The 27,353-nt window shown below is 41.4% G+C and overlaps 1 protein-coding gene across 2 annotated transcripts in view; it reads left to right on the top strand.

Moving 5' to 3' along the window:
• Positions 1–9,161: 9,161 nt before the first annotated feature.
• OGFRL1 (opioid growth factor receptor like 1) overlaps positions 9,162–27,353 on the top strand; it is a gene marked incomplete at its 5' end in the record, with an annotated part of 86,473 nt that continues 68,281 nt past the window's right edge. For both annotated transcript variants that reach the window (XM_083858482.1, XM_083858484.1), the window contains 2 exons: positions 9,162–9,265; positions 16,648–16,759. In XM_083858482.1, the coding sequence (XP_083714608.1) occupies positions 16,721–16,759 (39 nt within the window). The remainder of the gene's footprint in view (positions 9,266–16,647; positions 16,760–27,353) is intronic.

Here is a 27,353-nt window from a genome sequence, read left to right on the forward strand (position 1 = left end):
CTCCTGGGAGCCCTGTGAGGACACAGCACTCAGGAAGGGTGCTCCCCTCCCAGCAGAGTCACAGCAGAGCAGAGGCCCCTCCAGACTCCAGCCTGCTCCACACTGGAGTACGTCTCTCTGGGGGTTTAGAGAGGTGCAGATCAGCAAAGGGAAAAAGCAGTTCTGGCCAACATTTTGCCTTCCTCAGACTGTACCAGCCCACCACTATCCATGTGTCTTGCTACCAGCACATGAAGAATTCAAATGAAATTCAAAGCCTAGAAGTCTGCCAGTGGGGAAGCAGAGCTGCACATTAACCACCCCAGGTTACAGGAAGAAGCACAGACTGGTGCAAAAACAGAACAGCAGCAAAAAAAAGGTGAAAGACAGGAGAGGTGTGCCTGGGGCTTGGGGGAGACTGGCACGGAGCTGCCTATGTCCGGTTACAGAGTAACCTGCTGGGGCTCGGGAAGTTGTTTTCCTATCAAGGACAAATTTGAATATGCAGGCTCAGTGCATTGTAATTACCCAACACAGAGCAGACTGCAAGATGTTTGTCTCATGCTGTGGGACCAGGCACTATTTACAGCAATCCCATAGAAATGTCATATGATGATACTCTCAGCTACATTAATTAATAGGGTTTTCTTTATTCCTTTGTTCATGTTAAGACATGCTCTATTTCTCTCAATGTGTCATTTAGCTCGATAGATTTAGTTGAACAATTACTCAATGAATGTTTAAGCAAAGATTCATTCAAAGTTTCTGTCCCTTTTGGAGAAAATCTGGCCAAATACCTTTCTGTTGCTTTGTAGGAGAATCATACTGTCAGTATTTGCCAGTTCCTCCTGTGTAATCCAGTTTTTTTTTTCACTTAGTTTTTGCATACTTCAGTTTTATGATTGCTCCCATGTGTCATAATAAACCAAAATATAAAGAAAATATATTCAGCATATTTTGAAAATAACATGTTATATCCTTTACAGGAAATGTGGGCTGAGGCATGCTATTACAAACTTTTGTCATGTCCTTTAATCTCACTTAAGACGGGCATAGTTCAGCCATGCTGGTTTCTTTAGAGCATGTGCTGATAGGATTTAATTAATAAATCAGATTTCTGATTCTGTGACTACTACAAAATGTTAAGCAGCAAAGTCACTTTGACAGACCTGCTTTTCAACATATTATCCTTCTGCTGAAAGATCTGCCAATGAATCCAGTATTTGTCTCAAACACTGAAGACAGCAATGACCTGCTACAAAAAGCTCTGTCTGGTTGTCAGAGCTTGCCATCATTAAGTTACTGCTACAGCAGCTCATTTGCAACCTTTCTGAATAAAAACATGTATTAAATCATTCAGCTGATGCAAAAAAAATTGCAGAATTTACTCTAATTATATGTACTATGGTCTCACTAGACTTCAGTTTTTGAGTTGTGTGTTTTAACAAAATTGGCTTCTAGGAGATGGGAGTGCAAGCTAAGGCAGTGTTATATGCCTTAATACAGAAATTTTCCAGCTATTCCAGCACAACTGTGCTGTCAGTTTAGTGCACTTTTGAAACTTGCTATGAAATGATTATGGCAACACTGAGACTCAAGCACATCATTCTGGAGCTGTTCCAGGTGAAATGTCCAGCAAAATGAAAAGTTGAGTGGCTGAGAATGAGGGCAGGATGTAGAGACAAGTGTGGGATGTAGAGATATAGGTGGGATACAGAGATGAGGGCAGGATGCAGAAGCATGGTGGGATGTGGAGGTGAGAGTAGGATGTGAGGATGAGGGTGGGATGGGCAGGCCTGGACAGACACGGAGCTCATGTGAAAGGGCTCTTTCACCTAACACCAGTTGTATCCCTTCTCTCAGCACAGACACACAGCCTTGCCTCTTCATAGTGGATCTCTAGGCCCTTTAGTGTTTGACAGCCATCAGGTACCAGGACTCAACTAAAAAGCATCTCTGCAGGAAAGCAACAGTGTACTCTAGAACTTTCCTTATTAGCTTGAAAACATGCAATCACCCACAAAATCTAATTGCTGTTGCGGAAGCTGAAGGACACACAGAAATTCAGCATCTCTACTATTGCAACTACCAAGACCTGAAAAACAGGTTCGTTACCTGTTCAACAGGAGTAATGGGAGGATATGATCTCCTATCTGTGGTTTCACTTCTTGGTGCTCGTTACTTGATCAGGCAGATTTGGCCCTATTTTTGGTTCATTCTCCCTTTGTTCCAATCTGTTTCACAGACAGTGTTTGGGAAAAGCACCTGCCTCTCCAGCATCATTTTGCATCAGCAGATCTCCAAGAACTTTACAAAATGAAAATAAATTGAAGGAATGAGGCAGATTTGGGGCAGTTGGCAGGGGCAGGTAATTAGGGAAGCACTGTTGATCAATAGATCACCCTTGAGAGGAGCAGATGGAAGAGCTGTCATGTGAAAAGAGTGTGGCAGGTTCTGGAGTGATAGCCAAGCTCCCTGAATCCTCTGTGGCTGCCACTACTGCTGAATCCCACCAAGCAGACCTGTTCTTGTGCTGGTCTTCCAACAAAGAATAAGCTACTGCTAAAACCCAACAAATGCTGCTTCAAGCAGGTGTGGTTTCTATGGGGAGCCTAAACATTTCAGCCCCACTGTGCCAAAGTCATGATGCTTTGGGGGTTTTCTCCTCTAATTTTTGAAGAAACTTGAATGCTACATTAAAAGAAAGCCACAAAATCAAGCATTCATTTAATGTTAGAATAACAGTTATGCTCTTTAATTCTTTGTCCCTGCATGATACAATCTTTAACTACACTCCACCAGCTAGACTTTTAAGAAAAATGCTGATGTTTACTTTTCTTGGTAATTTACTATAGAAAATAATATTATCATGAATTACAAGTATTTGTATTTAATACAAATTTAATATCACCAAAGTAAGAATGTCATAAAATATTGTGGCATTACTTGTTTGCTCCTTATACTGTAGTTACTGTTCATTTAGTGAACAGCACAGAACACCTGAAGCTTGAAAGTATCTTTTGACAAAAATAAAAAGCGTTCTAGACCATGAGAAAAATTATCTCAGAAAAGAGCAAAGGACATGGACTGATTACTTTGCTTTCTTGTCCCACACATTGAGCTAGAAAAGAGGAGCCTTACAAAACCCATATGATAGTAGCAGCTTGTCTTGCAAACCAAAATTGTTAGTTCATGCTGTTTGATGGCATCTCCCCAATGTACACAGGACCCTGATCCTTACAAGCTCATGCAGTGTGCCCGTTCATGTTACACACATTTACCACCACAGAACTGTCCAAAAATGAGTAAATCATAGTTCCTGCAAGACAGTATTTCATGTTCTCCCCTCTCTTGTTTTTGTATTCACCTCTACTCCAAATTTTAATTTGTTCAGGAATGATACATTTCATATTTTCTGGTTTATTCCTGATGGAAGATGTGAAGAGCTACAGACACTTACTCTTCTCTTACAGTATTATAAATATAAATTGCTTTAAATTTAAATAATTATGTAATATCTTGTACCAGGAGAACAGCTTATTTTGTCTCCCAAGACATTTATTAGAAACATTTCTAATTGCAATTGTTTGCCTCTTACTACTAGACTTTTTTTGCTTTCTGCTAATATCAAGTGGCACTAACTAAATAGTCCTGTTGTGTTTAGCAAGACAGCTTAAGGAGAAAATTCCTTTGATACCAGAAGGGCGAAACCAGGCCCTTCGTTCTTTAAACAACGATTCAAAGTCACGTTGCCCTTATTGTTGGCCTTCAGTACTAAAGATTTTTCTCATGCCTGGCTTCACTTTGACTTCATGGCTAAGGTTTCAGCTAGTGATGCTATCAGACAATAGCAGAACGCAATTCAAAACAGCTAGTGGAAAAATCCCTACTCTCTTCCAAAGCTACTAGGTTAGGGTAAAAGAAGAGCTGTGACACCACCTACTGTGAAGCAAACACATGCATTGAAGCTCTATGGCACATATCTGTACATTGACTTGCTCATTACTCTTCAGTGTTTTGTTGTTTCAAATGTAAGTTACAAATGATTTGGTAACAAGGCTTGAAAAAAGATAGAGCTTCTGCATCTTTTGAAAATTGACTATGGTATTTAATTTTATTGTATTTTATTGTATTTTATGTTTTTCAACCACAGCATTTCTCTGGAATTAACTATTGCATTGTCTCATGAAGCTCACCATGAAGCTCAGAAATGACAAGTATATGTTGTCATGGTCAATACATCATATCTAGTAATTTTCTTAGGGAACTGAGGTATTTTTTGTTAGCATATACTTCTCCTACTATGCTATATGGAGGTAAACTGTGGTTTTAATAACTATGGAGAAAGAAGAGAGTAACTGGTAATAGGAGGGATATATATCACATGCACTGTGAGGCACTAAATTGAACCCTTTCAGTCCAGATTAATATTCCTTTATAGCTGAGATCTATAGTCTAAAGTGTGAAGTCTAAAAATCACCTTTGTTTAAACGGTAAAATATTATTTTCCAAGCATTTTCTAATCTGTGTTAATTTAATTTGAAATTCAGATGCAAGGCAATATTCCAGTTACTCGATCGTGTGTTTTGAAGGTTAAAGACTACATACCTCTCCCTAATTGTATCTCACCAAGTGCATAATAGAAGTACTGAATTGGACATCTGCTGCTGTCGTCTTTACCAGAGAGGCCACTTTAAAAAGCTGTCTGCTGTTCTTTCAAAGAAACCCATTGCTGTGTTCCAGCACTGAAGACAATAGTGGAGGGCAAAGATGTAACCTCTCTGGTCCAAATGTTATATATTCCCATTACATCTCCGGCAGATGAAAAACCGTCATTACGATGAAGAAGAAAATGAATTTTGGAACAGTGCATTTTTCTGAATTATTGTTTCAGTCAGAAATGAAGTGGCAGAACCGCCCAATCTTAGTATTATTCATTAGGCAGATTCATTATGGTTGTATCTATCAGCCAACCCACATCAGATCCTCTTGTGCTAGACATTATAAAACCAAGAGCTGTTCTGAAAGTTGGACTGTGCAGAAAATCATTTTGTACTGCTGAAATATGTTGCTTGGAGGGGTGCCTAGCTTCGTCATTTTTTAAGTACAAACATTTTTAGAGTAAGAAAAGTGGTGTAATATTAATTTCACCCAAAAACCTCAGATTGTATATGCCATATAACAGAAACATATACAGAAACAGAACATCAGCCAGAATGTGTTGTTTGTTTGTGACTGGGAAAAACCAGATAAGAGGTAGAGACAAGTGATCAGAGCTGCAAGGGAAGGGTGGAGTATGCTGACTTAGGGAAATATGAGGAATCAATCTTTCTGATAGAAAATAGACTGGAAGAATTCTAGGAGCACTGAACAAATATTGGAAAAGGTATGTTCTTCCTTGAGGAAGCAGAACTTTGTCACTGCTGCTCCCAGCTCAAGGGTAGAGTTGGTTTTCTGGTGGAAATAATATGTGAGACTATTAGTATTGGCTCAAAAGGGATGTGAGGCACATTTTTTGAGTTTGGATCAGAAGAGGCAAGAAGATATTACTTGTTTTGTCCTGAATGTTGCAGTGTGTTTGTCCTTCATTAAAAAATAAATGACTGAGCTTTTTTTTCCTTCCAGCCTTCCATCCAGTAGGTCCACTGCAAATCAGATGCGATGTAGGGTAGGTACCTCTTCTTTCCAAATGCCTTGCTTAATCTCCTCCTTCCTTTCTGTTCAGTTTCTCTTACAGTACAATAATCTCCGGGCTTTGTCCACCAGTCTGTGTGTATATATTAGATCCTCAACCTTATTTGTATCTATGATGACCTCTGGGGAGAATATATCACCACTTTTTCATCTCACTACAGCAGTGAAAGTGAGTAAAACACCGTTGTTTTGTCTTTGAGCAATGGATTTGATGAGGTGGTTATCTTAGTAATTAAAAAATGCCAACCTCCTCCACTCCAAGGACTCTGAACGGTTTCTCTATTAATCACTACAAGAGCACATTGACTTACCATGTTTGTAAGAGACATGCCCCTAGAAAATAGACACCATTTTTTTCTAGCTCAAAGAACATTTTATTTGGCAGTCTAATAGCTTTCTCTCACAGATATTACAATACTAAACCGTGAGTGAAAAAAGGTGATAAATATGGGCCTGCACATCTTAAATATATGGCTGAATTTTATATGTTTACCAATATACTTTAAATGTAAACCAGTAATGTTCAGATCTTCAAAGGCCAGCAAGATTGGGCTAACCCAGCCTTGTGATTGATCCATCTGAGTGTTAAAGCCTTGTGAAAGTTCACCTCTGATGGAGTGAGTGGATGTCAGCCAAGCAGCAATGCCCATGCCTGCCCTTAGTCCTTGGCAGTAGTGAGAAATGACATTTACACAACCCTCTTCTCCTGTAAATGTGGCTTAGGAAAGGTTTTTCTCACATTTGAAACTGTTTATCAGGAACATGGCCAATTACCCTGGGCCAGCCAGAGGCAGATCATAAAGGCAATGCAAATCACTATATATCTGGTGTGACTGGTGTCTTACTTCACCCACATTTTGTGAAGCTGGGCTTTTGCAGGAGGGATTTCTGCACTATGGATATGAGTGATTCCAAAAATTTTGCCCTGCTCCGCTGCTGACATTTAGTTTAATCCTTAGGTAATTATTCCAGTAAAAATACTAGATTTCATTGGTCCTTCAGCATCCCTTACACCTTGTCCAACTTGAGCTGTGGGTTGTTGGGGGCAGTTTTATCCTTGATGAGACATTTGTAACAGAAGGGCATGGCAAGGCTGTCCCTGGCTGTGATGGAAATGCAAGCCTTGTAAACAATAATAACGCCTGAACCTCTGTGCTAAAATCTGCAGACACCATGAAAGTACCAAATCAGATCAGTAGGACAGATCTTAATTGAGAAACAGAAATGCAGAAAAAAAAAAAAAAAAAAAAAAAAAAAAAAAAAAAAAAAAAAAAAAAAAAAAAAAAACTAAGCCCAGGCTCTGTTTTGAGGGGCGCTTGCACACTGATATTCATCTCTCAAGACTAAGGGCTGAGAAAGAAGGACCTAGTCACCCTAAGACACATGTACAGGAGAAAAGTCCAAATTAGCCAAGTCTGGTTTTGTTAATCATAATATTGACGAGTCTTCCACAGCCACAAGACACAGTGCATGGCATACAAGCAGAAATTAGTCTCTATTACTGTCATATCTATGCCATGGGACTCCTACCGTGGCAACTGTCATCAAAGGGCAAAAGTCAGATGTTCTTCACAGGAGGAAGCCCACACGGGGTACCCACCAGTGAGCTTTTACTGCCAGCATTCATAATCAGCACCAACAACTGCAGACTATTTGTCTGCTGCCATCAGTCACTAAGGATTCAGAACAAATATGTAAGGAGAATACAATTAAATAGGTGCAAGTGGAAGGTGGGATAAAATGCAACAGGGCTTTACCAAAGGTATATTCTGTGAGGCAAACCCAGAACCCTCTGTGAGCAGAGGAAGGTTCCTGAATACGGTGAAGGCAGGAGATTCAGCACAACCAGACCTCAGCCAGTGCATGATTTTGGTGCATGATTTCACAAACAGCTGTTACATGTGAGATGCTGCAGCATGGGTACGAAGTTGGCTAAACAGAGATGCCACAGAGGAAATGCTCCCCCACGGAAAGAAGCTCCAGAAGGATCAGGCATCACACATATCTAAAGTGTAACAGGTCCATCCATGCTCTAAATTAGGGACTGTACCAGCGACATTTCTTGATGGTGTGGCTGGGAGGAACAGCCAGGAGAAAGATCAAGATAGCCTGAAAAAGGGTTTGCCTGAAATTGAGGACGGGAATAATGACAGAAGTTCAAGCACCAAGCATCAAGAATATGTATTTCTAGAATAAACAATAAACATATTCAGTTTCGAGGTGCATAACCGTGAATTATTGTATGTAGGACCGAGTGTTGCATTGACTTGTGGGTCACCAAATGAGCATAACATTGCCAGAGGACTGGAGGAAATGGCCTAAAGGTGAGACAGGAGATTCAGATTAGATAACGGGAAAAAACCCCAAACACTATTCGGGTGATCAGGCAGTGGAACAGCTGCCCAGGGAGGCAGCGGAGTCACCGTCCCTGGAGGTGCTCAGGCAGTGTCTGGAGTGCCGCTGGGTGGGTGAGGCGCTCCAGGGTCACAGTGCGGCCGGGCCGGGTGATCCCAAACCGCGCCAGCTCCGTGAGAGTCCTGGGAAGGACAGGGAGACCCCAAGGTGGCGGTTTTCATCTCTGAGCTATCATAACTGTATCTTCCGCTCATTTCTTGGGTATATAAGGGACTTGGTGTTCCCTACAATCCAAAACTGACGTAAGGCGACTCAAGGGAGTCTTTTGGTCTCCACCAACTCCTCTCTCTGGATCCGTAGCCGGGGACGTCACTCAGCCTCTTCCCAAGTCCTTTTTCCCTTCCACCCCTGCCGCCTCTCCGAACACGTCTGTGGGCAGGCAGGCGAGGCAGGACAGGACAGGACAGGACAGGACAGGGCAGGACAGGGCAGGGCAGGACAGGGCAGGACAGGAGACAGGACAGGACAGAGGACAGGACACAGGACAGGACAGGACAGAGGACAGGACACAGGACAGGACAGAGGACAGGACAGGACAGAGGACAGGACACAGGACAGGACACAGGCCAGGCCGGGCCGAGCCCCTCAGGGGCGCGAGCCCACCCCGAGCCCCGCGCGCTGCCCCCGCCGCCCGGCCCGCGCCGCGCGCCGCGAGGGGGAGGCGGGCGCGCCCGTCGCGTCGCCCCATTGGCTCGGCGCGGGACTCTCCGCGCTCCCCGGCGCCTCATTGGCCGAGGCGCCCCCCGGCCCGAGCCGATTGGCGGAGCGGGCCGGGATCCCCGTCCAGAGGGGGGGCGGCGCTGGGGTGGGGGCGGCCGCTCGGTCACCTGCGGCCGGGGCGGCCCCGCTCGCTCCGCTCCGCTCTGCTCCGCCGGGCCCGCCGGGGCGTCACCGGGAACGGCCGGGAAAAGCCGGAGAAACAAAGAACATGGCGAGGGGAGGAGGAGCTTACGCCGCTTCAAGCGCGGGGAAGGGCGCTCCGGGGGCGTACAATGCCCGCCGCGGGGCGGGCTCGCTTCCCTCCGCCCCTTGTCCCCGCCCCTGTGGCCGGGCTGGCGGGGGCTGGGGCGGAGCGGGACGGGACGGGCTGAACGGGGCTGGAGATGGCCGTCGGGAATGGTCCGCTGTCCGCCGCAAGTTTCTCACGGAGCGGGAAAGTTGGGCGGGACAGGCCCAGGTAAGGAGCGGGCGGGGGCCCAGGGCACCTGCGGGCCGGGCCGGGCCGCGCTCCCGCTCCCGTTCCCGGGGCTCCCGGGGCTCCGGCCGCGGCCGCAGGTGCGGCGGGACGGGCGGCCGTGTCCGGGGGGGCCGCCGAGCCGGGGGGGCAGGCAGCCCCCGCGTAGGGAAACTTTTTCGGAACTTGGAAGGCTGTTCGCCCCGGTTGTCCCCCTGTCTGGGGAGAGCCCCCTCGGCACCTGGCCCAGACCTAGCGGGACTGTCAGGGCCGGAGCGGGCACCTCCTAAAAAACTCTTCCTGAAGTTCCGTGGAGTTACAGTCCTACCTGTGGAGAGATGCCCGGACCGCTGCCCTTATGAAAGGAAAACTCCAGCGCGTTTTCTTGTGGCGTCTGCACAGAGTGCGGCTCTCTGCTGGTTTTTCTCAACTCTCAAATTATTCTTTCGCTCTGGTCTTGGATAAATACTACTCATGTTAGAATGATTATGGTGCTGTTGAGAGGCCTTGGTCGGGATTTTGTTCCTTTTAGTTTGTACTGAGATGGATACTTTGTTTGGTTTTTTGTTTGTTTGTTTTTGGTTGTTTGTTTTTTTTTTTTAACTTTTAAACTAACTAATGATTTGAGCATCCGGTTTGAGGGGTAACTTAAATGAATTGTACTAAACATTCAGCTTTTCAGCGTTTGTTTTAAGATGTCCTGAGCTAGTTAGCTGAAGTTTGAATTTTCAGAAATGTTTAGAAGTGAAGAGCTAAATCACTGGTGTGCCTAAAGTCATGATTAATGCGTTCATAATTAATTCAGTTATGGTCCGTCCCCCCCCCCCATCCTCCCCCAGATTCACATCGAGGCAGCTCAATTGCATATCAAAAGCCTCTTCTCATTTTCGTTTAGTAAGTTATTAGACTTTCAAACTGTTCTTGCTCCTTTTCTTCTCACTTTGCTCACACCCTCAACAATTGAAATTAAATTCTGGAGCAAGTGTCTCTGTGTACTTGCTTCGACACAAGTAATAAAGACAGCTTAGCGATAGAAAAACCAGGAGCGTAAATAGCCATTATTTTCTATCGAAGGTTAATTAGTTATCATCTTTGTATCTGCATATGTAAGTATAAGATGGGTAAAATTTTAAGGTGAAAGTGCACAGCAGCTCTGGAAGGTACTGTTACACATTGCCCCAGCTTAAGAAGAATATCTCTTTAAAATGTGTTGACATTTAATTGACCTTTGAAAGTTCATTCTGTTAATCATACTCAAAGCACTAAAGCTATGGTTGACTGATCTGGTGCTCGTACATTCAGCCGTGCTCAGCATATAAATTCTGCAGCATAATTGCTACTTATTGAGCAAGAGTTTCTTTTCTTCTCCGAAAATGAGAAAGTTTTGCTTCGCCTCCGGCTGGGTGCTACGGGTAGAGTTGTGAATCCAAATGCTTTCCTGCCATCAGTTGTTGTGGCGGGTGTGGCCTCCAGCCAGACAAGAAATTCCTTTGCTGAAACTGTGGTTTTTTTCCTTCCTGAGGCCGCACATAGGGCAAGGTAACCTTGAAGGTTACTTCTGTATCTACTTTGAGTCAAAACACAATGGGTCACTTTGCTTTTTGTGTTTTAAGCTCTTCTATATGCCAGCTGTTTGAATGGAGAAGGCTGAGTTTAAAAGGATTGATTGCAGAAGATAACTCCCCTCTCGCCCTCAAAGACTTGGCTCTAAAAGTCAAACCTAATATACTCATGTTAATACACATGCTACCTTTTTATGTAACTCAAACTTATACGGATACAGGGAATGGAAGCAGTACTTAGGAGCTCATTGTCAAAAGATCTGGCTAAAGATTAATTTATACTGGGTTCACTTTCTGGATAGATTTCCTGAAGAGATTAATACAGTTGTAATAGTTTTTTTGTATTGAGACTTCTTGTGACATATCATGAATTTGTGAGTCTGTTGCCTCATGAGAAATGAGGGAAATACTACATGTTAAATGCAGTGTCAGTGATTCCTAATACATCATTAGCTCTTTGCTGTTACTATTGAAAACTAATTAATAGCTCTTATTCTTAGTCATAAATCTACTTACAAAGTTAGAGACCTGGCATTACTGTTGTAGTTTTCTAAGCTATTTTGTCAATGCTGCTTTTGTACTGGAATCCCCTTTGCCTGACTGTGAAGACAGATGTGATGTTCAAGGTGTGTTCGCAGCCAGGTAACCTGCCTGACACCGTGTTGGGTTAGGAGCTGTTAAAGCCCACAGAGGGAGGGGTTGTCATCTGAGCAAGTGTTTTTGTCAGGCCTGCGTCCACCAGCACATGACTGCTTTGAATACTAAAAAGTGATCCTGTGGTGGAGTTTTGTTTATTTTAGTAAAATAGATACAAGTACCACACGTGATTCATTTCACTGGTTCTTTAGAAAGCTGAGGGACGATAAATGTGCCGAGAGCATGTCTGTACTTCCTGTACAGTTGACAGAAGGAGGAGGCAAAACACGCAGGAGTGTGCAGATGCCTGACCTGCAGCTGCCCTGATGCCCTGATGCCAGAGCTGGCACCAGCTCTGTCTGTGGGAGTTGCAGGAAAAGGCCATGCAAGGTGTCCTCTGTCACCTCAGAGGACAATTGTCAACACCTCAGGGACCAGCAGGACATGCAGAGAGATCTGCTCTGCAGCTTAGCTTTTATAGAGGCTTAAGTCTTGGGTCTAGCTAGGTGAAGGTGTCAATCCATTTGTTTTTTGCAGTTGCAAAATGCCCTGGAATGAGATGCCTAAGTGGGGTCCCCTTTTGCAAAGGGGTCATCTTACTGATTTGGAGGAGTGATTTGAATGTGATGGCTTTCCTGGTGGCAGAAGCTCCTGGATTGAGCCTCTCCTGTTGAAAACAGTGGTCGAAGTATAGATGGCATCAACACATGGGCACAGGCATTCAACTAGGGGAGTGAAAGCCAAGTTCTGGCTTGTGGCTAAGACAGGCCTAGAGGGGGATTAAACCTGAACTCTTCTTGTCCTAGTATTCGTATTGCACAGAAAAATTTCTGGTGCAGCTGGTGTTATCCCAAACTCCTTATTTTATTGTTGGGATAAAGGACAGATCTTGAAGTTGCACATTCTTGCACCTCAGCAGTTGAGGAGTGACAGGGTGAGCAGGGGATTTGAGAACTATGTGGTGGTTTGGACATGCAGTATTGGTTCAGTCAGTGTTACGAGGGCCTCAGTGTTGGTACAAGTATCCACTGGCAGGAAGCTGTATGCTCAGAGGGTAGTAGCAGCCAAGAACGAGTGTTTAAAGTTTTAATAATATCTAAAACTTTATCAGGCACCTAAACCCTTGAGGGTTAGGAGGGAGAGTCTTATGAAGGTGATGGTTGATGTTCTTTCTATCTGCATTCCTAGATTACACTGAGGAGGATAATGTGAAGTCATTCTCTGAAGATTATGGCATTGCCTGAAAGGAATGTAGCAGTGGCTCATAAATTAACAGGAACAGGAAAAGCTCATTCTCAACTCCAGTTTATTAACTCAGCCATTTCCCTATGTAGTCCTTTGTACCAAAAACCTGTACTATATAAATATACATTTTACCATAGCAGCCTACCACAGCAAATAGATTTTTGTGCAGACGAGTTTCCCCTTCTAAGTTCAGGTGTGTAGAAAATAAGTTTTACATTATTCTGTAATACTGCTTCTGTCTATGACGCCTCATGCTGAATAAAACACATGATAATATGTGTTTCTTGATCTGTGTTAGATGCACAGATGCCTTTTCTCTCTAACCATTTGAAATTTTAGAAGCATGTGTTAAGAGTGCATATGTAGACAGGTTTAGTTGCATTTTAACATATTTGCTGGTCAAGGTGAGCCCAAGCCATCCTCATGTGACATGTCTGACATAATCCCAAGGGGATTAGTTGTTAAGACATTTGAAAAATAAAGTCAGGTCTTGCTTTAGTGTTTTTCCTAAGTGACACATGTTCTAAATTAAAGCATTTGCAGCAAGTTGATTATAAACTTTCTATGAGTCTAAGCAACTGAGAGCTGTTCTTGGAGCTGTCAAGAGATGTACTCATAGCTCTAATTTTTAACTGACTGCTAAATCTATATTTATCCGCCGAGGGTTGTCCTCACTATTGACCATCAGAAAAGTGGGGGTTTTTTAATGCAAAAAGGTTTCATATGTGTCCTGTTTCTTTTTCTATTCCTTTTCTGTAATCTCTGGGCAGTTATTTCTGCTATCAGGAGTAAAATGCAATTACACGACCTGTTTGCATCTGTGGAAAGCTGTGTGGGGGCAGCATTTAGAGTAACTCTTTGTGATTTATACTGAAAACTTTGGGGTGAAGGTGAGGAAGAAGGATAATTCTAAGTTCCCAATGCCTGAAGTTAAGCAGTAGGGGTTTCTTCTGACTTTGTGCCCTCCTCCTAGCTGTCATTTCTCACACGCAGCTCTATTTTAGCTGTTCCAGAAGAGCTCACTCTGCTTTCTCCTCTTGCGGAACTTTGTAGTGTGTGCAGTCTTTGGTGTGTCAGTGTTGATTGCTCTGTAGTAGTTTTCTGAGCACTTTGGAGCTTCCCCAGTGTCTTAGCTAGAGCATTTGTGCTGGTTGGCTCTCTCTTCTCTTGCTTCACTGGTCAGTCTGATGCTTTCTCCTGGCTTCACGGGTCTGAATTGTGCCTCTCTTTTAACTTGGTGGGCTTTTTTGTCATGTGCTTATTATTGTCATGTGCATATAACTTCTGCTTCTAAAAAGTTGGGAGGAGAGACCTTTTCACAGTGATGAAGATGCAGGTTAACATTAACAAGATTCAGGTTCATGGCCCTGTCAGTATGATGTCAGGATTTTATCTGATAGGTCAGAATGTTTAATTTCAAACTGTGGGAACAAGCAAGTGTTTAACTACTGATGTTCAGCCTCATTCTGTTCCCTCATTTCATAAGCCTGGTCACACCCAAGAAAAGGGGAGGCTGTTGGAAATAAATGAAGAATGGGACTTGAGTAGGTGTATTGCCCCAGTCGGTATGTGTGCAAAGGTTAGTGCATTTGCTGCACATGAACTCTAATTTTGTTCTTTAAATGTTGCTGTTGCATTTCTATTGCTTTGAATAAACAAGCATTTTCTAAATTACTTTAGAACATGCTGTTCTTAATAAAGTTGTTTTCTGCACACTTTTAATAGATGTTTTGCTTCACGTAGTACCCAGTAGTTCTCTTTCATCTAGAACTAATTTCTGGTAATGTTCAAGTACCTTTGGGTCAAGAGTAATCAAAGCATTGCACAACCTCATGGGTAAGGGTGTGTAAACTGAAGCCTTGCAGACTCTTCTGCAATGTCTGGGGCTTGTGAGGTTCACTGTGGAGCACATTAAGTTGCAATAGTGTTGTGGTCAGAGGCTGTGTTTGTTTTGATCTGCTGGAGATGAAGGACTAACACTGTGATTGTGCTAATTATTTTGAGAATCTTTATGTCCCAGTTTTGTGTTTGAGCTCTAAATGAGGAAAGGAGCAATGGGAAGTAAAAGCAGGCCTTCAATGTATTTGCAGGGAATCAGGGATGGGTGCAATGTCCTACCTATAGGCAGGCAGAAATGATCCCTGTATGAACAACCTGACCCTGAAATTGGAAAGATGGGGGTAAATTTGCAGCATGTGAGATATGAATCACTGGGCTGGATTGGAGTTAAAGTTCCTGCTCTTCTCAAGAGTACAGAAGGGTATAAAATAGTTCCTCAGGGGTGTGACTTCAGCACAAATTACATGTCCTGAATAAAGGAAACAAGAAATGTGAGTTAGGAGACAGTTTGCAAAATACAGGATGAAAGTGTTCTAGAAGTTCTTGGAGAATGTTGGGGCAGAATTTTGTTTTTGAACCTGATTCTGGTCAGCCTAACGTGTGTCTGCTCCTGTGTGCAGGGATCTCAGGTATGTGCCAAAACTGTAATGTGTCCCCTGTGCCAGAGGATAATCACTGCAGCTGTATTTTGCCTTTGACGTGCACAGTGCAGCTGAATGAGTTGTAAATGCTGTAGGTATTTTGTTCACAATGTTAAAGCTCAGTAAATGTTCTTTGCTAAGCTTGGGATCTGTTATGTTACGCTCCTTTGGACTGTGCTTCTCCCATAAAACTATGAGAAGTTCCTAGCATTGGAGACTGTTTTCTGGTCTGATATGTGCTCTTTATTCTTGTGCTGACCCAGTATGTGGACTTTGTATTTATCTGACATGGGAAGCCACAAACTTAATGATTCTGCCCTGGAAGGTGACCCAGCAATGCAGTTAGGCGGTTTCAGGCCGGACGCTGCACTGCTTGTGGAGCAGCAACTGGCACACACTTGGCTTTGCTGCCGAGGAGAGAGACATGCTTCAAACCACCTGGGTGTCACCCACTTCTGCCAGCTGATACCAAACAACAGTTGAACCTGTTGCATCTGCCTTTCTGGCCACTACTTAAGGTTTGTAGGCTTCACAGCGATTCCCTCGTGACATAGAAATGGAGAGGAGTAAACACTGTACTGTTCACTGATGGTATAGCAGAGCATAAATAATGCTCATACTCCTCTGCTTTCACTTGTTGCTGCAGCTGGTTGGTGGAGATGTGTTTATCAAAGGCATCTTTGTTTCATATGGCACATCCAGAACGGGTTCACATACCTTCAATAAGTGTCAGGAGTGCAAACCGATGAATATGTTTTGAGTATATACATTTCAGGTAATAGGTGCTACGTCCTGCACTTCTTTTGCTTTTGTTGTGTGCTCATAACTTAGATTTCAGAACTGTCGTGTGTATTCTCCCTCTACTTCAGATTGGTTTGCTTTAGTTCTCCTTATTTTGTTTTTTCTATGCTCTTCCTAATCTCTGTTTCTTTGGGTTTTGCTTAATACTATAATTCTGTCTTGTGTATCTGTTTGCTCATCCATCTTCACAGGAGTTCTCTATGTCCTTCTTCCTCCAGAATGATTGTGTGAATAAATTCTTCTCCATCTTAAAGGCCCTGGGGATTTTGCTTTTCTGAAATGATGTTAAATCTGAGATTGATTTTGTGGTTAGTTGTGGTTGTGTAGTCTATATGTTTCCTAATATAATAAATGAGAAGTCATTATGCCTACCTCTGGTGGGAAATTTAAATTCTTCAGTCTTGTTTCTGAATACTTATGCTGCCTTAGCAGTTAACCTTTATCTACACAAATTGAGAGGCAGCTGCATTCAGGAGTAATGTGTCACTTTAAACACATTCTGAGTTTTAAATGACAGTACCAGAAAAGGACACAGTTGTAATAATAATGGTTGTTAAAAGCTATCTGACTTCTTGCAGACAGTCCTAATAATGAGAACTATGTGATCTGAACTGCTAAACTTCTGGAATTACAATAACTTCTGTTCATGTATGTGATACAGATTCCTGGAAATCTGAGGAGCAGTCTTTGGCAGACAAGGAATGTAATTCTCCCCGGAGGTGTGGGTATCTCTTATGAAGGGGACTGAAGTAGGATCCGCTGATATCCAAGAAGTAAGTTCTTCGGCTTTTTTCACCAGATATATTGCTAGTGAGGTACACTGTAGTATTCATTCACTTGAGTGGATTAGAAGCTGATTAAAGTCTTTAATGATTAGACATTAAGGAGAGAATTTTGGGAAGCGGCTCAAGAAAACTAGGCACGACGTGTCATTTATGATTTTACCAAGAGTTTTGACATCTCGTTCCCAAATGTTTGGCTGTTTTGTGTCTCGTTTGGTACGTAATTTCAACTGCTTGTCTGCAACTGCCTGCTTAGTGCAGGGAGAGCCTGCTGCTTCAGGCATTTTAGAACTAAAATGCAGTTGGGAGAATTGGATTCATCTGCAACAGTTGGAGATACTCATGCTGTATCATAACAGCTGTGAACTTGAGTTCATATAAGTAATGTGTGCTTAATCTTCCTGTGCTGTCAGTGACAGGAAGAGGAGGAATAATATTTTCCCATATTTAAAGATGATCTTAAAGATTTTGACAAGCAAATTTGAAAATGTAAACTATAAAGCAGCTTAGAAAATAATTTCCATGAGTTTTTGGAAATTCTATGTAGCTTTTAATTTTCCTTTTCATCTGTTGACATTCTAGTGTTAATCTCATATGATTAAAAACTAATTTACCTGTTTGAGTTACCCTAGTACCTCGTCTATATGGAAGGTAACAGAAAAGGTAGAGGCCCTGTTTTTGAATTCTAGGAGCACGTGGCCAGTTTTGGTTTAGTTGCTTCTGGGACATGAACTATAAATTCATGAAGACATTGAAAAGTTCAAATGTTGTTCCTTTTGTCTTACCTGTATTTAACCTGTTCAGGTATGTTCCACCTTATCAAGATCAGCATGTATCAAGCCCTGTGGATTGCTGTTTGAGTCTTGGACACTTTCTTACTAAACACCTCTTTCTTATTAAACACCACTTCCTTACTGAAGACTTTACAAATTAAATATCAGAGTGGTAAAGACAACTCAGTGCCTTCTACTGCATAACAGCCCATACCGTGTGACGGTACGTCACAGTTTTAGATTGACCTTCTTTTGACTTCCATACAGATATAATCTGTTTGTGTTTTTAAAATGGAAAGTTAGCCATATATGGAGTGCAATTGCATATCATTGCTGATATAATGTCCTTAATCTAATTAATTCCATTTTATAACCTTCCTTTATTTCCCCCCTTTAAGGTGTAGCTATTAGGCCAGTATATTTACAAATGAAATTATAATTTTGGTGTCATGAGTAGGTGTAATTAGGTTGGAGTACTTCCATTCTGCAGTCAGTGTTTTGCATTTGAGGGTTTTTTGTTTTGTTTTACGGGGGTCTTTTTGGCTTTCTTGGTTACTATCCATATTGTTTTACAAGGCAATATAAGTGTATTTCTTAGCTGGCTTGCGATAAAGAAGATGGAACTTGCAAGGATAGGAACTCTTTTCCTTTTCTTCCAAAGTATTGTTATAGTAAATATATTTTCTTACTGTCCTGTTCTTCAGTAGATTTCACACAGGAAAGACCATTACCTCCTCGTATTGCCAACTCTGTGAAAAGTTGAGGACCTTATTGAGAATTTCATAGCTTGTCATGATAGGTCTCCTAAGGAGAGGGTGAGTGGATCCTGTGGCTCTGGTGTGGTATATAGATGCCAAGTGCTAGGAATTCCTGGAATGTAGAGTTGTGCAGCACTGATAAAGTTTGCTTTGTTTCCTTAGTGACTTGACGCTTTGAGAAAATGTGATTCCTTAGGAAGCTTTAGTAGCTCAAAGTTTATATTGAATAAAGGGAAAGGCATATATAATTCTGCTTGTTTTCACCTGCTGCCTGAAAGATTAATTTTCTTAACCTTAGTATAAAAAATATAACCCTGAGTTTTAAAAGTGATTTATAGAGATTCCTCACACTTACCAGTTTGAGTAAATATGCCACAGGCTTCTGTGTTCCAGCTACAGTCTTTTCATAACCTACTTGGTTTACAGTATGGTAATTTCATTTGTGGGCAAAAAACTTTCAAGGAAAAACACCTTATAATTAGAGTGATATAATCACTCTGCTTGCCTGCTGTGGTTTCATATGACTTCAGAAAAATAGTTGAGTGATTAATCTTTACTTTTCCCTATCATTAACTTAATAAGGAAACGGGGGATAGAAGAGAAAAACCCAGCAGAACTGTACAGCTGAGATGTTGTTATGCCAAATCTTTTTGGCTTTTTCATTTGTTGAGAAATGCCATTCTGCCAACTCTATGTGAAGAGTAGCAGCAACTGGTTTGCTCAGATAATTTGTAGAAATCTTGAATTTTATTGAAGCCTTTGCAGAGCTTGCTGTACAACTTTTTCCCTCTTCCCCACAGTCCCCTGTGGGCTGGGTGGTGGGGTTTTTTCCATGGTTTTATTTAGAAGCAAATATTGCATAAGCTAACTTCTAGTATAATATAATTTCCTTGCACCCACTTTTCTGAGAGGAAGAAAGCCATCCCAGACACTTTAGTGAAATACCCTTAGGAAGGGTTTGGTTCTATTTTTGTGTTGGTTGCTATTTTTAGTTGCTGTGCTGATAAGTGAACTTTGTTGTCGAGTAATGCAGTTTTTGTCTGAATGTGACAGGATTGGTCAAGTCTCATGGAGAACAAAAACAAATACAGCAGTGGAAGAAAGTTCTTCTTTTTGTACGTCTTTATTTAATCCTTACTGGGTGTTAAACAGGCAACATAATACTAGAATTGTAATGCTTGAATAGAAAATATGCCTAGCTGTTTGCAAATGTTCCTCTGGAAGTTGTACATTATTTCATTAGTAAATACTGTAAAAACAGTCCGGTGTACATCCGCGGGCAGCAACGCAGCAACAGAAGTTGTAGGGATCTTAACTAACCTGCTTGGAGGCTTCTGCATGCTAATAATATAAAATAAACAGCCAAGGAATGTGTATTGCTGTTGACAGTGAGCGACTGTAAACATCCTCGACTGGAAGCTGTGAAGCAGCAGATGGGGCTTTCAGTCGGATGTTTGCAGCTGCCAACTGCCACAGACGTCAAGAAATGTTTGACACCTAAAACATAGCTGTCTGTTTAAAACTTCTATTTCATTTATCACAGGCATATGAATTGGGCCAAACTTTTCTACATACTGCTTAATCTTTCTTGTGATGTCTGTGTCTCAATGTCTAGAAATCATCCAGTCTCTGTTAGGAGGAATCAAAAATGGAATCAGGTTATATTTTTAACTGCAAACTCAGTTTAAAGTTTTCAGAGTTGCTTGTTTGTACAGGTTGCTTGGCTTTGTTTTTAGACTCTGCTGGAAAGTTTTCACAAGATTATTTCACATCTTTATCATCTCTCCAGTGCTTCACTTAGAATTTGAAATCCTAAGCCTTGTAGGAAATAATCACTTAACTTCTGGAAACTAGAAATACACCAGTAAACAAAAGTGGGGGGAGGGGGAGTGGGGGAAAATATTAAAAAATTATTTTTCCTGAAAGAGGCCCAACCCTGAAAAATGATGGGGATGCCAACTACCCCTTAAAAACTGCTAGGGCTAAACTTCAGAAGAATTTATGGTGGTTTGACCTGGCTGGATGCCAGGCACCCATGAAAGCCAGGGGGGTTTCGTGTGTCTGGATTTACCCCTAATGTATCATAGCATGTCTGCTGTTTGAGGTTCAGTGATCTTCCCCTTTACCCTCCCTTGCAACAACAACAACAAAAAAACCACAAAAAACAAACAAACAAACAAACAAAAAAAAAAAAAAAAAAAAAAAAGAGGAAGTGCTAAAAGTTAATTCATACTTTTCTAGAAGTCAATTGAGGCAATTTCAAGATTCCAGTCCTGCCAACTAATTATATGCGTGGGTGGACCCTGTTGCTAAAATAACGACCGTTAAGACATAGAAAACAATTTATGTGATTGGGACACTACTGAGGGATGATTGCTGTCATACCAGAAAAAGAAGTGAGGTTGTAGCACATAACTGATTTAAGTTCATACTGGAAGCACTAGTGAATTCCTTCTTGAGACAATGTAGAGAATATATGCATCTGCTTGGTACATGTGCTAAGTATCTATGCTTTTGATAAAGTGAGTTGTGTTGTTAATTGTTTTTTTCTTGTCATCAGTATCCTTTTATCTTAAATATGTTTGTATGCATGTTTGTATAAAAGTATGAGAGGACAATCTAAACATTAATCTGTCTCTTTACATTTCACATAAGATACCGATACCCTAAGACTTTCCAGACTTTGTAACTGTTTTTGTAAAGGAGTTAATGCCCTGGTCAGTGTTCTTGCAAAATATTATTGTCATATAGGTAGATAAAACAGTATCTGCAATGTCAAACCCTCCATATTTTGTATTTGAGGAACTTCACTAATCTCTGTTTTGCAAATAGCATTCAGTGAAGATTCATATACTTGTCAGGTTCAAATTGTATTGTATTTCAGTAACGCTTGAAGGTCCTGTTAGGATTAACACTGTACATCATCTTGCACTCTTCTTGTTCATGGTAAGGTATGAGGTCTCCGAAAAAGAATTTACAGTCTGATTCAAGACAAGTGGCATCAAAGTGGAATTTAAATGATGTGGGCAGGGTCACATGGAAAACTGAGAGGAGAGTGCAGAGGGATGGGCCCTCCCCATTTTTAGTGGCTTTGAGTTGCTTGCTAATTAAAATGTAGGAAGACAGAAGACATATCTTCTTAGCCAGTTATTTATTTGGCTGTAAAAGACGTAAAAGATGATGGTTTAGTTGGATAGTATATGGATTTGAAATTAGGAGAGATATTGATGAAGCTGTGATTTTAGGTTGATGATTTTTTTCTCTGCAGATGGAGCAGGTGTAATGGGCAGAGGTTTCCAAAAGCCTTTTCTTGCAGATCTAAGTAACTCTGAAAAGCTTGTAGTGAACTCAGAAAAAGAAAATTCAACAAATACAGCATTTGACTTAAAATAATGGCAAATTTAATTCAGGCCCAAGGCAGTTGTTCAGGGTATGGCTTACATGGGTTGTAGCGGTAGCTGAATTTCTGGTATTTATGGTGGAAGAAAAATGGGAATTACAGGCAACAGTCAGGTTACATTTGTGAATGATAGAGGTGGGTGTTACTGCTGACAAAGTAGAACAGTAATGAACAGAGTTGTGGTTTAACAAATAACAAGTGCTTAGAGGAGTCTTTCTAGGCTTAAAACTGGTTTTATTGACAACCACGAGAACTTTCTAAGTGAACTTATAATGAAATTTGAGACTTGGATGCACTTGAGAAATGCCATCCAGGCAGAGGATTCTTGACATAATCTCCTCATCTGGAAAGCTTCTCAATAGTTTTGAAGAGGATTGAGCAATAGGAAAAGACTTGCATAGGCAGAGTATTTAATATCAAAAGCATTAAGTACCTCCTGTGAAGATTTACATATTGATAATATTTGTGCTTTGGCAGGAAATTCTTTCAATGCCCATTCTATTACTCTTCTTCCTGAATTACGTACTGTCTCAAAGTTCAGCATATTGCCTCTTGGAAAGTGTAGTAATATGTTGGGACTGTTTTCTTCAGCCTGTAATCACACTACATGCACTTGAGTTTTCTTCGTAAAAAGCAGCTTCAAACACGGAACCTGCTCTTCTGCCAACTACCCCTTAAAAACGCCTAGGGCTAAACTTCAGAAGACTTTATGGTGGTTTGACCCTGGCTGGATGCCAGGCACCCATGAAAGCCACTCTATCACTGCCTTCCACAACTGGACGGGGAAAGAAAATAAAACAAAAGATTAATGAGTTGAAATTAGGACAGAAAGAGGTCACTAACCAAATATCATCATGGGCAAAACAGACTTGACTTGGGGATATTAATTGAATTTATTACCACTCAAACTCAAAAATTACCACTCTAACTCAAAATTAGAGCAGAATAATGAGACTTAAAACAAAGCTTAAAAGCACCTTTTCCCCACTCCTCCATCCTTCCCACGCTCTACCTCCTCCCCCAGAGTGGCAAAGGGAGATGGAGAATGGTGACTATGATCAGTTCATCGCAGATTGTTCTTGATGGTGATCAGGGAGAGGAGTCTTTCTCCTGCTGAAGTGTGGGATCCCTCCCATGGGAGACAATTCTCCAGGAACTTCTCCAATGTGAATCCTTCCCATGGACTTCATTAGCTGCTCCAGCATGGGTCACTCTTCCACACAGTGCTGTCCTTCAGGCACAGCCTGATTCAGTGTGGATCCCCCACACTGAAGTCCTACCAGGAAACCTGCTCCAGCATGGGCTCCTCTCTCCATGGGTCTGTTGGTCCCTGCCAGGACCCTGCTCCAGCACAGACTTCCAGCAGGGTCACAGCATTTTTTGGGCTTCCACCTGCTCAGGTGTGGGTCTCCTCCATGGGCTGCAGGTGGGTCTCTGCATCCCCACAGAGTGCAGGGAAATCTCTGCTCCAGTGTCTAGAGCACCTCTTCCTCTCTTTTTCCACTTACCTTGGTGTTTGCATAGTGTTTCTCTCACATAGTCTCACTCCTCTCTTCTTAGAGCCAAATTATTTTTGCACAATAACTTCTTTTCCTTCTTACATATGTTATCATGACTACTACCTTTTCAGACTGGCTCAGTCTTGGCCAGCAGCAGGTCTGTCTCACAGCTGGCTGTCATTGGCTCTGCCAGACACGGGGAAAGCCTCTGGCAGCTTCTGACAGAAAGCCACCCTTGTAGTCTCCACTGCTACCAAAACCTGGCCCTGCAAACCCTATACAAGAACGTTAGAGCAGTGGCCCTTATTTTCTGTTTGAAATAGCAGCTAGCTTTGTCTTACCTTAAATATTGGTGTATGTTGTCTTACTTAGTACTTGTTGAGGTCTCCATCTCCCTGAAGAGGCAGGGTGTTGTTTTGAGGCCCTGGCTTTCAGATTTGGATACGTCAAGTCAAGCCCTCTTCACCCATCTATGGAATTAACAATGTATTCTTAAAAAGCTTCTTCATTCCCCAGCCCTGTATGAAAGAAAAGAACAGGTCTTGACTGAGAGGTCTTGATTTTGACTCTGCAGAAGTTGTATCTGCCAGCCAAGGAGGGAGGTAAGAGAGAAAAGCCAAGCAGCGCTATTTACATCTGCATGCTGTTCGTGGAAATAATCTTTAAAATGACAGGGCAACTGTTGGGAACAGCCTAATCCATCTGCCTACATATGCACTTGTTATAAAGAAAATACAGGTGATGATGTGAATGGAACATTTTCAGTACTGAGCTGCTGTTTCTACTCAAGCTGCCCTCAAAACTGTATATTGTTCAGATACGTACTTCAGCTCTTTGCTTGAAAAGTCAGTGTTCAATCGTCCTGTTTCTTGAGTTCTCTTTGTTAATTATATGTGAAATAGGCATTAAACAATGTGCTTGTGTTGTTTAGAAACAGAATAAAAGAAGACTAATCCTGTATCACTAAAAAAATCTGAATTAGAAAGCATGATTCTTTTTCATTGACGTGAATTGAGTTGAATTTGGCATATAACTTTTTTCCCTAATTTATAGACCAAGATGCATGAATACTATTTTTTTTTCTATTGACAGATACAGGCTGTTTTGGTTTTTTCCTAAAGCTTCAAATAGTTATTATGAAACAAGTAAATGAACAAAGAATATGGGAAGGAAGCCACGTGCCATGCAGTGACATAGTGTTTTTCCAGATGATAGCTTGAGGCATCTTTTTAGCTGTGGATGTCAACGTAGCTGTTTTTATTTAAGAATACATCTCTTAATTTAATATGGATAGCCAGCATTTTCCTCCAATTCAAGCTTCTGGTTATTGGCACTTGGATTTTTCTTGTGGACAAATTGGAAATACTTTCTGTAACTTTGTCTTGTGTTGCTGAAGTATTTTTTCTTCCCCCTTCTTTGTACATCCTTTGATTAAATACATACCTCCTTTCATAGCGCAGAGCGTAGAAAATTAATTCAAGAACTTCTGCCTGTAGCATGGCAAGACTATCAGTGGAAGAGAAGGATATTGCTCACGGCAGTTTCTTTGCAATCTCCTTTGGGCATCCAGGTGTATTTCAGTCAGTAGTAAGTCTTTGAGGATCGATCTGGAGGAGCTCTTAGCCATTCTGTCTTCTTCATTGCACTCCTTTTGTAACTCTTCTTGTGCAAGGTCAGAGGACTTGTTTTTAGCTCTCCAGGATGCTGTGCAGAGATCTCTTGTCTCTTGTCTTTCACCATATCACTCATCTCTTTGCCTTTTCTTGACTCGCTTTATTCATTAGATGCAACTTAAACTGCTTGCTTTTGTCTTCATCATGGCCTGTACATGAAATAACTTACATCCAGTTGTTCTGTAATGCTATTATTCTCTGTTATGGACCTGAACTTTTTCAATCCTTTTCAAACCTTTTTCCCTGGCCTCAGAAATAAAAGGTCAATCAGTCAACAACCTTTTAAACTACTTTATTGTAGTAAAAGCTTTGGGAAGAGTTTATAATATAAACTCTGCTGAAGGCCATCAGCTTTTAAGAGATGTTCTTACAGTAATGTTCATAGTACTCTTTTTCCTCTTGCCCTCCTCACCTTCTGTGTTCTTGGAGAATAGGATTAATATTTTCATACTGCATTGTTGACTTTGCAGAGTTGATAGCTGCATTTCTGATGTGTGCTGCTATTTCTGGGGAAGCTGTCTGCTTTGTTCTGTGCAGAACAGTGAAAACATTTTACTTCCTCCAGAAAGATTTTCACCATTCTGCATAACAACTTGTATATCCTTAATGTTGCTTTGTATATATATTTATATATATATGCTTGAAACTGATTGTATTAAGAAGTTCCACTCTACAAGGCTGATATACTCTGCCTTGTATTTTTGTTAGTGTGTGTGTACCTTTGTGCATACACACACCTGTATCAGGGAAGGACAAGAAAGGCAAAGGAAGCTGTGCAAATGGCTTGGGTTTTTTCTACCCATTGCCTAGATGTGCATGCTGTGCAGAGTAAACCAGCCTTGTGTTCTAGAATTTCTTAATACAATTAGTTGCTAGCATTCTGCCTGTAGCTGATGACATTATTCAATGGAGTAGGGGCTTATCTGAAGCTCTTGCAAAGAAATTAGTTGTTTAAAAAAATAAAGCAACTGAATACTTAGTCTACCTGCATTAAGTACAAATGCTGCTGTTCCTTTAGAGCAAGGATCTTGTTAGTGTGTCAGCAATTTAATTTATGGAGGCTAGAATGATCTGTGAAGTTCCTCTATTTTGATTGTTAAAAGCTAGGTAACCTTAAAGCCTTTCTAGATACCCGATGTGATTCTGGGATTCATAGTAGTGATTAATTTTCTAACTATAAATGTTCCTAATCAACATCCTGAAATATTTTCAAAGCATACAGAGGGGTTTTTGACAGCTTAAACTAAGCAGTGATGAAGTGGCAGAAAGCTATGTGAGACATATTTACTTGCTATCTCCTTGAAATCACACCTGCTCTGAGGGGTTGTGGTCTTTTGTTTGAGTAGTGATGTCCCTTAAGATGCTCCAGCCAGTAATTGGAGCTTCTATGTAATGCATGGAAAGCAGTGAAAGCAAGGAAACTGGCTTAGGTCCTAGATTTACAGGGCAAGGGCAAGACCAAATTAGGAGCAGAGGGAAAAGCATATAAAGCAACACTCACGTGGCTCTGCAGAGTTGGCACAATGTCCTGTCTGCTAAACCTTCTCCAGCTTTCTTAGAGAAACTTGCATGTACAGAAGCATCTTTAGAAATACTTGAAAGACACAGGTCAGACTTACTTGAAGTGGCTGTATTTTTTTCTGCAGAGCTTGTTAGCTGAGGCTCAGGGCCGTGACCCTGCAGATGTGGAGTTCTGAGCAAAGGTGGCAGCCATTGACAGGTCGATAATACAGGTACCTGTGAATCAGTGAAGTACCTCAGAAACGTTTATTTTATGAAAACGTAAGCTTCTTCACAAAGAAACTAATAGGAATTATTAACATTCTCAAAATAGATATGGTTGTGCTTAAGGTGGAAATCCACTGGAAATGTAATTTCTCTGTCCTATGGTGTGTTAGTGGGATTATCATTACCTTTGAATATGCTGTGGGATTCTAGTCGTTCATGAAAATTGGTAGGAAATACCTATGATAAGCATTCATGTTGCTGAACTTACTACAGCTGTGCTGTAGTTAAATATATCTGAGCTGCACTGTTCTAGGCTTACATTAATGAATAAGGAGAGGCCCTTTTACATGACAATTTTATATGTTTTATTTTAAATACGTATTTAGGAATAGGATGACTTGTCCCCAGTTGCCCTGCTCATTTCTCTCCTTTAGCTTCAAAGTCAGTCTAGGATAACTACCTCAGGTGTACATATCTTTGCTCATTGAAGTCTGTTTGTAGTCAGATGAATTCAATATTTTTTCCTCAAAGGAAGAAATTCAAAAGGTAGAAAGCTTTTGAACAACACAAGGGGAAAGATGAAATATGAACTGAAAAAGTGTAGCACTTTTGAATGGCTTACAAAAATCTTACTAGTCGTGGAAGAATCCACAATCAAGGGAGATAGCAAAGATAAAATGTCTGAGAATAGAGGTGGAAATGGTGCTTCAAAATATTCTTTCCCTTCCTCCTGCCACAAGAAATCCCTAAATAA

Source organism: Zosterops lateralis, assembly GCF_965231275.1.
Source record: "Zosterops lateralis genome assembly, chromosome: 3".
NCBI classification, from domain to species: domain Eukaryota; kingdom Metazoa; phylum Chordata; class Aves; order Passeriformes; family Zosteropidae; genus Zosterops; species Zosterops lateralis.